Source organism: Schistosoma haematobium, chromosome 4, assembly GCF_000699445.3.
Source record: "Schistosoma haematobium chromosome 4, whole genome shotgun sequence".
Lineage (NCBI taxonomy): Eukaryota > Metazoa > Platyhelminthes > Trematoda > Strigeidida > Schistosomatidae > Schistosoma > Schistosoma haematobium.
The window spans coordinates 21,742,748-21,755,020 of record NC_067199.1 but is presented as its reverse complement, the minus strand read 5'-3'; the positions used below and the strand labels follow the sequence as shown (position 1 = coordinate 21,755,020).

At 31.7% G+C, this 12,273-nt stretch overlaps 1 protein-coding gene across 1 annotated transcript in view; it reads right to left on the bottom strand.

The window, feature by feature from the left end:
• The window catches only part of PLXNB3 (plexin b1), an 82,531-nt gene that overhangs the window by 31,645 nt on the left and 38,613 nt on the right, over positions 1-12,273 (bottom strand). Inside the window, exons 17-19 of the mRNA XM_051208202.1 lie at positions 10,821-10,914; positions 8,935-9,270; positions 5,151-5,558 (exon numbers count right to left, since the gene is read on the bottom strand). Coding sequence (XP_051066508.1) covers positions 5,151-5,558; positions 8,935-9,270; positions 10,821-10,914 — 838 coding nt within the window. The remainder of the gene's footprint in view (positions 1-5,150; positions 5,559-8,934; positions 9,271-10,820; positions 10,915-12,273) is intronic.

Below are 12,273 nucleotides of genomic sequence, written 5' to 3'. Positions count from 1 at the left end.
TTATTTTAGCAAACTTTGAACAATGCGAATTGAGATTTTGAAAAAAAGTGAACATGTTACTCAGTGTTATAAAAAATTTAATTACACCATTTTGATAATACAATTACCAAAATATCTTTATGGTTGATCAAATACAGATTTATTCGAAACAATGTATAAATATACAGTTTTATATCAGTTTGCCTATAAGTGAACGTTTAGGAATAGTTTATTTATTTATTTGAATACATGAATATCGGTATAAAGGGCACTGAATACATATGCGCCACACAAGTCACTTGACTTGTGTGTTGGCTGTGATACTGCCCGAGTGCCCAGACCAAAGCAGGTGGTTTTCTTAGGAGGCCGCACCCGAAGTCTTCGATCTAATGGTCTGATCCACAAGGCAGTGGAGCAACATCAGGAGATGCAGTCCCATGTTATCCAGTGACCAACAACTTGTTCATACACCTTTTGTTACCTCAAGGTAATGGCGCTCATGTGCACCATTGGTTCGGAATCAGGGTTTTCCAACTCCCCTAGGTGAACGCTCTCCGCCCACAAGACCGGATAAAGCGCCGGACACCCGCTTTTCGTCCTCTCAATTTCGTAAACAACAGTGGTGTCTCGAGAAGGCAGTGAGCAGGACTTCCCTGACAGTGGTTCTGTACGTGTGGCCATTTGAGAGCACTTCGAGAGGTAGAGCTGACTCACCCCACCCTCAACCGTACCAGGGCATTTAGGGGCTAGAGTAACCTTGATAACTCAAAAGGAATATCCTACTACCTTTAAATCATATGAAAACAGAAGTATGAGTTAACAAAAAAGGAAGTGATGAAAAGCTTATGAATTATGTTTCTTTGTAATCGCGTATATAAATTTCCAAGAGTGACTTTGTTGCATACATGTCTAGTAAAACATGATTCATTACTCGTTTTTACAAAAGTTCGTCTTGATAAATTAATTTTAACCTACATCCGATTCTCTATTGTGACACTATAAATTATTCTTTTAAAATAAGTTTAATTAGACGTTAAGGTAGCAAATAATGTCAATCAGTTATTCATGAACTTTCTCTGACAGTTAGTATGCTGTACATAAGAGAAACTAAAGAGAACTGTATTATAGACGCAGTAAGGGATTCTCAATATTTTTAGAAATAGACGGATAAAGCGATACTAATCTCATAAACGATGTATGAGTCAGTCGCTGTGGTAAAAGTATAGAATCTTAGAGACTGGGTCAACTACTTTATCTATACTTGTGGAAATAACTTCAGTATTACTCACTTCGAATCCACCAATGGTCTGATATCGTTGATTTTCCCATTTCCTCGCATAAGACAAAGAATTGTCATTTAAAGTAAAGTGTTTGAGAATGTCGAGTTCTGTCATCTCTAGTGAATTGATAATCAACAAAACCTCATCTTACACGGCCTTAGCTAAGTGTTGATGAGTACCAAATATATATGGGAAGTAGGTGGATCCTATCTTTACAACCACCAACCTTGATTGATTGCGCCGGATAGAGTACGAGTAAAATAAGAAAAAGCCTAAGAGATTGCATCAGTCGATGAAATCTATGATTATTGGTCTGAGCTCTGTTATAATGTACACGTTAATATTGACTGTTGTTTGAATCTAGTTTCGAAAATATTCTATAAGTCAGTTCGTCAAAAACAAACGAAATCCAGTTGAAAACAAATGACATCAAGTAATAAGTATTTTATCTATGCTGAAATTTGAACTATGTTGTCGAAACGCAGAATTTTGACCATAAACAAAACAAGAACACTGGTTCAAATATGCACATAACATTTAACACGAATTAGTACAGATACGTAAAAAAACGTCTGTGTAGGTATGTGAGTAAAGTTCAAAACAAAAACAAAACGAGTGATATGGTGAAAGAGGTTTACTACTTGGTACTAGATCTGTAACCTAAGCAAAATTATTGGTTATCCTTAGAGTCTGAATTTGCGCATAAAATATGTAGTGATGACGATTAAAAAAAGTAGGTCAGACAGTAAAATAAACATTGAGATAAGACAAAAATGACGTAACAATGAACCACAGTATATATGTAAATATGTAGTTCGGTGCAAATTCGTGACAAAAGATGAGTATACGAAATGCAAAGAAAACTTAAGTTTAAACGAAAATTTCTCAATAACACATAATGATAATCGTGTGCTCAATAATGATCACAAGATGAGTTTCATGAAGTTTTCATGAAATGTTGCGATCAGTTCAAAGTGAGAATACAACTTATTGATGATGATAACACCAAATCATAAATTGAAAATATCAGACAGCAGATTTCAATTCAAATGTCTAGTGTTAACATACACACTGAGAGACGTGAAAGTCTTGAGCTTGCATCAATGCATGTTGATAAGGTGTTCCGAATAAGAATGGAAACAACTTTCCAATGTAACCTAATTTTTAGTGGTACTTCAGCTGACATCACTTCGAAATATCAGATTCCCCCCACATAATTATCTAACACAGAAAGACGATGAATGTTTTAATCATCCGGAACAAGTAAGATAATTCAGATATGCACAAAACTGGTAATATTAATTATTAATATTTTCTAAAGAAGAAAGATTTAAGTTCTAACACTACACTTTGAGAATTTTTATTTAAATCTTTTACTTCAATATTTGTTTTCTTAATAAATGGGTTGGGAACAACGATTTTCAGCAACCTTCACGAATACTTTAAAACAAATGATTAGTTGGAGATGATGAGTTGTTCATTTAGCAGACATTCCAGTTTGAGTAAATTAATTTAAGAAAATTTCTTTTTTTACATGACATTAGAAAGAATAAAAATAGAAAAACCGATATAATCGTTTTATTGTTTTACAGCTATGGTTTGTCTCACATAGTAGAAAACTATAATAATCGTTATCATATTTCACACAAAGAAATGACACATTTCCTGGTGTATATACATAAATATGCTAATTTCATCGATCTAACATTTTCGCCTCACACCAACTATTATTGTTGTTTTTAACTTTAGCCAAGGATTAAAAGTACAGCTTTCTCAATTTTCATGCATATTAATTGATGACGGTTATAAAGCTCAATAAAATACGATGAAATCGTTGTACTTTGTTGCCTAAAAAGAAAAAGTCATTGTACTGTTATATAAATTAACAAACTACGAAAAAAATTCAACAATTGAATCATAGGAAAAGAATGAGTTAAAAGAATGATTTATTGGATAGTCTAAATACAGCCTGAGTCCCAGTCACCACAAAGAACCAGTATAATATATCAGTAATTTGAAGTTTGTTAATTTAACTCCCGTTGCCACTCAGGTTTTATTTCAACTTTACTCATCAACTTCAAAAACAAGAATCGTCAAATTTGAAAAAGGGGAAAAATTATACAGAGATTTATTGAGAGTTTTATATAACACAGAAAAGAAACCAATTGGAATAAGAAAGATGGTGTTAAATGCTTAGTATGTAAGTACAAAATGAAAATAAAGTTAAAATATTTTCACAGGTTTTCAAGTAATTAGAATCGTCAAGTTTCATATAACTGGTTAAAATTAAAAAAAAAACCCAATGAATTTAACACTCAGAAAAGTTAAGTGAATTTTAACTACATGTGATTAGCTTCGACATAATATGTGTGGCTCAACTAAAGCCTATGGATGAATTAGCGCCTATTTGTTAATTTGCATACATTTTTATCATGTGGAAGTTTGAAATTTATATCATCTCTCCAGAAAAATTGACATATTTCAATATTTAGAACGTTTTCTATTATTGATCGATTATTTAGTGTATCTGTTATTTAAGTAGAATATTTTTTGTATTAACATTCCATTTCTAAGCGTTTTATAGTTAAATCCAGAAAACTTATCATTAATTCAGAAACGTAAGCAGGAAATTAGCGAATTCCATGTAAACGAAGGGTAAAATTTTAGTAGTTTCTACATAATAATAAACTGTAATGAAGTTACACGATGTCCAAACAGTTTTTTGATTGTATGAAGTATTTATGCTTGACAAAATTATTACTGTATAAACGGTTTTCATACCATACCTTTAAAGAATATTAAGAAACTATGATAACTATTACAGTCATTCGTTATTGTGCTAAAATTAATGTGTTCTTGGCAGATCGCAGTACATTTGTAAAATTTTTAATACTTGTTCCAAAACAAACAACAACGAACGTACTTTATTTTGAGGGATAATGGATTAGATGATGCTAAAAAATAGCAATACATTGGAAGATATCCCTTTGATGATTAATGTCAGTCATACTCATTTCTGTTTAAGTTTCTGCCATCCATATTAGTACAGGAGGGAAGGAAATTGACTAAATGCAAAACATCAGAAAGGATTAAATAGGCAATGCAGTGGAAAGCTGGAGCTGAGAAACATGGGTGAAGAGGAATAAATGAGATCGAGAGAGAAGTACATAGTGATACTATACTTAAGATTTACGAGATAGCGAATGAGCGCAACAGCTTTCCCTTTTACGGAATGTTATTTAACGTCTCCAAAAATTATGCCAAGTGCAGTACATTATGACTTGCTGACTAGACTTCAATAATTATTCCTATGACTGAATCTCAAAGTTGGAGTTCTACAAGAAATTCATTCAAACAGTCGACTACTGGCAGTATGCCTTCTTCACTGAGAACTACTTACCCAAGTATGTGAAAAATACTATAATTTCAAAAAAAAAAACAAGAACTTCATAAACTCATTTCATTGTAATTCAAGCAGTTAGAAACATTATTTTGATTATACATGATTCATTTAGCACTCCGAAAATTAATCTAAGCAAATGTTATCGTTGATCAAAAGTTATACATTAAGACTAATGATACCACTCGACTTAACAGACAGAAGAAAGTAGAATGAGATTCAACTCTCCAACCGATTGGTCGGTAAGATAAATCTTTTAACCACAGAGCCACCGTGAAAAACGTGTGTAATTTTGTACTCGCAAAGTAACATTTCTGACCCCAAATTCTTTAAGGTTTCACCCTCATAATCAATATTTTAAGTAAATATGTTAAGTATGACTTTTAAGCCAGTTTCGAGAAAATTGATGAAATATGAATTATTTTAACAAAAGAAACGTACATTTGATCATGTTAACAAACCAATATAAAAACTGAATGTGAGCTGCTTACTTGAACTTCAACAGGATAATCTTGATGTTTATGAATCATTTTTCTATCTAAATCACAACGTATTTCTGTCAATATAATGGAATTAACTTCACAAATTAATGAATCGCCTATTCTTACAACTAATTCATCAGATTTAGCTAGTTCTGGAGCATTGATAAGAGCATCAAAATGGCCATGAATTCGAATCAATTGTCTAACATTTGAATAATCTATGTGATTGAATAATGTATGGGTATTTGTCAATGAAATTGATTGAGATGAAAGTTCCAATGATTGGTTAGATATTTGACGTTGATAAGTATTAAGTTCAATATGCTGATCGTTTATTAAATCATCTGTTAGATAATCATCAAGATTTTCCACACGAATACCATCAGGAAATGGAATTACAATAGGATCTTGATACACCTAAAATAATCAGAAATGCTATGACAAAAAGTGAACATGTTTTATGAGACTTGTTTGTAATATAACAGTAGTATGATCTGATAGTAAAATATACTAGAAATGTATCAATAATAAAACACGCTACATAAATTGAATACCTGAAAAAGTTAATTAATATAAACATAAAATCAACTGAATAAAATTATTATCCATAGAAAAATTCCACTTGAAGAGTTCTGTATAGATAGAATGGTAATTGAAAATGAAAGATTACTTCACCTGAAATCAAGAGTATACAGATGTATCTACGTAGAAACTCGAATAAACATTTCCATAGATTTAAAAAAGTGAAGTTTTAACGTAAACGAAGGGACTTGGTAGCTAAGTGGATAACCCGATGGCTTTCGAGGCAAACGGTACTGGGTTCGAGTCCTAAAGTGAACATCAACTCTGCGACGCAGGTACATCCAGCTGACGAGTCCCAAATAGGACGAAACACGCGTCCTTAATTCCACTGCTAGCCACCATCCATCTTTGCATATAATGCTTGTGAATTAAGGCAATATCGAGGCAATACACACAGTATTCACAAATGCCAATAAGAGACTGACCAATTGCAGTCCTAAACATCAATGGGAAGACTCAAATAAACAATACCAAGTGAATTTAAAGGGAGATATGGATCAAGGAGGGGAAATAAATGATAATCAAATTATTTTTTAAAGCATAAACTGTGTAACGTTTCGAGTTTCGTTATCTAAGGTCTATAATCATTGATCCATATTATTCTGAGGAACTTTATTCAGGAAATCTAAACCTTATCATACGACCTGAATAAACAGTTATTTAGTCCATGATGATTTCACAACGCCTAGTCTTATAAGCCAAATTTTATATCAGCGAACACAGTAATTTAGGACAGATGTTAATTTACCAGATATGAAACATTACCCCCCCCATCTCAATTCGTATTATCTCGTGATCTTCGTATTGAAGAACTTTAATTAATGTTAGTTCTACGATAACTTAGTAGTGTTGTGAAAGTAACTACTATCAAATTTAATTCAGTGACCAAGTATAAGCTTAAAGGTGGTAAAAACAGTGACTTATTTAATGTAGATTAGCAGACGAGACGATTGATAAAATTTTGTTAGATGTGAAAACTATTTTATACGTAAAATCACTTGAATCTTCGTTCTTAAACCGATTGTATAAGTCAGAAAAGTCCTAATTATTATCTAAAGTATAAAATTGTGCCATAAATTCCCAAATTTTTACTCGAAGTTGTCAGAAGATACTATTTCTTATTAGCGGCTTTGCCAAAGAATTATGTAACTGATGTGCTGTGACTTGGTTACAAGATCTCCAGACAGCCTAAATCTCAGGAAAATTATAGTTAAATATTTGCTTTCATCAGTTTAGATATAAGAAAGCTAAACAACCTACTGAATTATTGCAATTTCCGTGAATGCCACTTGTTATCGTGATACAATATGACAATACTCTATAAGCCCTAACTTGAATCTGTGAGTTCGAGGAGATAATTATTAGTAAAGTTTTATATTCAATTAACACTCTTCAGAGTTCTAGTAACGAAATTAAATAACTCGTTCAGTTTATCGGAATGAACAACATATAGCTTCTGAATATCTGTATTACAGGATCTAACGACACCAATCCAACCTTAAAATATGCATGACCTTTGCAGGTATTCTGCTACTGAACACCATTTAAACAGGAAATTACTGTTGACTCCACAATTTTATAGATCACAATTAATCATACTGTTTCCTATAGTGCTTACGTGAAAAACATTTCTATGCACTGCCGATACCAATGATTCTCATACTCTGACTAGCATCTTAAGTCTCACCATAATTCAAAATACAATCAATCAGCAACAAAACAGTAGAAGACACCAATACAAGCATCGTCAATTTCAAAAGAAAAACTTTCTTCTCAGTTTATGGTGCTTAGTAATCATGAGAAAGCAGTATGTTACTGTTAAGAAAAAATCAAGTCGTAAGAATGACAGGTATTTTATTGAGTCAATGAAAACACACATAAATCATTTAACTGAGTTCAGTACTGAAAGTAATGCTCGTTACCATTTGATTAACAAAACGATTGATACAAAACAAATTACTTCAACGGATAAGGTCAGTAAACTGAATGCTGATTTATACACAGACTCAATTGCCCATATTCGAACCGAATAAATTTCTGCCCATCCCCCGAAACCTAACAAATACTTTCCAACTGAGTGAATACTTTATAAGAGTATTTCCAGAATATCAGTTACCTCGATGGTCTATTAACAAAATTATAAATAGATCTATCAAGTATGTGTATGTTTAAAAGGGATCTAGAATCCCTCGGTAACCATGGCAACAAAACAAAATTTTATCATTCTAAAGAATTCAAATTTTGTAGTTCTGATAAATTACAACTTTATTTAAACGTGACCTGGGTAGACCAGAGATATCACAAAAGAAATTAACTTTGAAGTTAAACAGTATAGATTACTACTCAGAAGTGGTAAAATGAGATATTCAAAGCTGAAATCTTTTAGTCAAGGTTGAAAAAAACGATCCAATGACTAACATTTCGATTGTTTCCCTATGTAAGTCATAATATGAGTCATGTTTCATTAACAAAACATTGAAAACAATTCACAACACACTGTCTAATACTTTTTTTTGTAGTATATTGAAGAGAGTAGTGCTTACATTAATTAGGAGTATGTAAGAAAAAAAAGCAAATACAGACCAATCTGATGTATCACATGACTCAGTCACGAATAAAACTTAGTCTAATAGATATGAAAAATCAATGCAAAAGTTACTTCAATGTAAATACATACATGATTAACTATTGCACGTTAAGACAAGAAACACATTGTGTATGCACTTACATTCTAAAATGTTCAGTGTTTAAGATGCCAATTAAAAAACCTACAAATAATGGATACAGGAGTGGGTTCAATGTGTCATTTTTTCTATTTAAGAAAACGATGCATTTCTGTAAGTTTCAGTGTAATATACTAGATATATTACTACATATGTTTACAGTTTGCATCATGTTAGATTTAAGATGGAATTTGGATATCGTGATTATTGTAATAGCCAACGTTTATTGGCATATTTGAGACAGCTTTTAAAAATTTACCTATTCGATTAATTTTAACAGCTGATTAGGCTTCTATGCATGGATGTACTCAAAGGTGTTTAGAGAGACAGATAGAGCACATGGTTAAAAGATGCAAAGTACAACATCGGCACTTAAAACTGATTTAAAGCATATAATTTATAGATTACAAATTACATGTCTAAATTAATTGCTCTTAAGCTTATGAAAACAAATAATCAGGTTAGGCGAATTCTTACTAAGAGCTTACTTTAATGAGACCAAATATGCGAAGTTGATGTACACCATCCATAATAAAACCATATGGTACATCAATTGGCCAATTAGGTGGATTAGATGTAAAGGCAGAATTATAAAACTCGCGGTTTGATTTCAATTGAGACAACACCAGTGGTTGAGAAATCGGCAAACGAGATGTAATATATTGTTTTCTATTTGTCCAAACACTAGTACTAGAGAGATTATCAAGTTTTTCACTTGTATATATGTGTTTATCATTCATATCCTTGACCAAATGAGTATCTTGAAACATCCCAAGAGAAGGACTGAAACAATCTAATTGTCCATTTGAAGAAACAAGGCAACTCTAGTGATGGACATAAGAAAAAAATTATACAATTTTGTTGATAGAAAACAAATTTGAATTTAGTGACTTAGGCTTCTTATTATACTCCGGTAATACACTTCAAGCAATCATAAACACTCTCGAAAGTAAATTTTATTATTAAGATGATAAATAATTAAAACATTAAATCTAAAAATAAAGACAATACAACTGATTCGGTGGGGCTATAATTAATAGATGATCTTTGAGTGATGCTAAAGTGACCTTGAGACAACTCACCTACGTACTAGGAACAAAAGAGGGTTATCAATTAATATGAGTAATTAAGACTGAGATTTAACGTCATGAATTAAAGTAAGAGTTTTCATCATAAAATGACATAAGTTATAATGTCAAAACTCAAGATTCGGTATCTTTAGTTTCATTGGTTCGTCTATAAATTATAGTCACGCCACTTATTCAACAACATCTATTCTACTTGGAACTATATTTATATATATAAACTTTCTGGTTCACTTTTAACATGACGACAGGAAAAGTAATAAGAGAAATAAAATATCATAATGAATCAGTAAAACTGTATATAAGCGGATAAGCAACAAATAAAATGAGGAATAAACTGATGTTTAAGATTTGTAAAAAAAAAATATACAATGAATGTATAAACACCCGTACAGCCAGTTATGAACTAACACTTTAAGCCTTCAATCACTGTTAGCTTAGATATCGTGAGCCTATGAAGAAGTATATACTTTATCAAGTAGCTTAAACCGGTAATCTATCAATTCGATCTTAAGAATCAACTTGATCTTCCCTAGATTTTTTTCTTGACCTATTTTACAACTGATATTGGATGTTAGGGTAAATAGCAACTACACTTGATCAATACACGTCCTAGTTCCCTTAACCAATGATAGTCCAGTTAGCGCATTACGAGCTTTATCTATTCTACGTAAAGTTGAGAAATAACGTCAATAATGTTAGCTCATAAAACTCTTTATACGACTTTAAACACCGATAATTACCTCATAAATGACACTGTACAAGGGAGAGAGAGCACCGTAGTGTACCATCCACAGATATTGATATATATTTCAAAATCTTAATGATGATATAAGTAGTATTAGCCGATAAATCAAAATCAATAATTCTACAGCATAGCTCTAAGTTGCGTTTGAACGAAGATAATAACCAGTTAAAGTGTTGGAACTCTGAGAGTGAAAAAATTCATCGATTCAGAATGAGTAAACCAGTTCAATTAAATTATAAAGGTATTAACAGGCAATGGTATTTTGTTAAGACTACTACAAGACTGAAAACAGGATTCTAGAGTAATATCAATTATTTGATGAGAAATACTGAAACAAAGAATACTACAGAGTCCATTGTAAATAAAAATGAGTTAAACTTAATTGTTGCGCTAGTTTTTAAAATCCAGTAAGTACATCCCCATGTATTATACATCAAATAGGGTGGTAAAATGACTTAACATAAAAGTTTACATAAAACATTTCTATTTAAGGAAAAATAAAGTACACGAATGTAACAACAAAAGTCAAAAACTAACCTACCATACTATACTCGGAACCATTGAAATAAAAGACTAATCTAGGGTCTTGAACTACAAATAAAAAAGATCCAAGAACTCGTACGGTAGTTCCACCTCTGAAAAAAAATATAATAGGGTTGAATTCATGGTGTATTATGATATATTAAAGAGGAGGTAGAACTATTAGCCAGGAAATCGTTCCACTTATGAAGAATGACTAATGAGTAAACACTACAAATGGTCTACCAACTACTTGAAGGTATTTTTTAAAATAAATACGGAATTGGGGGAAAAGTAATTTGGTAGTGGAAATGAATATGATCTCTATGGGCGATTCTTCGAATCAATCTACTTTGATCCTGATGTTGATGTTACTCAGTGGCTTAACTATCTAAATATTAGCCCCGTTATGTATAAAGCCTACAGAGTTATAGTACCCAGCTCTTGTTCAACGATAGTGAAACATCAGTTATGTAGCAACGGTATGAAGATTCCCATTTTCCATATTCTGAAGTATATCGATCAGTCTCCAATACTAATCACTGCGAAAATATATAATCACTATGTAAATACAGTGTCAAGGCTTTTATTTAAAGAACCTGTATACTAGCAGGTACTGATCAGTTCAGTTTTGAATATCAACAATCAATGTATAAAAACCCATACGACAGAGATACTTAGTCAAAAAGACATTAAAAACAACATGAAGAAATAGTTGAGTACATTTAGGCACTAAAATTCGAGAAACATTGAAACAATCATGTATATCGAAGTCGGAAAACCCTCTTGATGTGTTTCCCCAAGCACTAATTTAAATCAAGCTTATTATAAAAAATCACAAATATCTTAGTTGATTTGAATAAGTATCTTTCATCTAATAATTCAGCCATAAATTAACCTCATGCGAGAAGCCAGGATATTTCAAACGACTCGTGCTGATAAAAAAACACATCTAGTAAATTCCATGGATATAATGTCAGGTGATTAATAGTGATTAAAACGAATAGCTACTGTGAAGAAAACGTTGGCTAAATCACAATACATAAACTGTTAAATCTACTTTTTGATGAGCAAAAGTGTAAGAAAGAAGAGACAATAAGGATGAGAGCAATGAAATCTCCAACATTTGCGTCACCGTTCCAACCCATAGTGATAATACCTAAAACAGCAATAACAATTGTCTTCCCTACCAGTTAGTTGTAGAATTATAAATGCAAAGGAAAATCCCAAAGTTTTAATATCAATATTTCGAAAATAACTACAATAGCATATGTGTAATTTCAGTCTGTAGCTCCAACGTCTGAAGTCAGTCTAATAGAGCTTATTTGAAAACGACTTTTTCTACACTGATCATAGTATTATACTTGGAATAAACAAATCTTTTATCCCTTCACCTAATAACTGATATCTGCATAAATTGTCATAAACAGTAAGATACTAAACTATGATAGTAACATTTAAAACAAACTATTTTA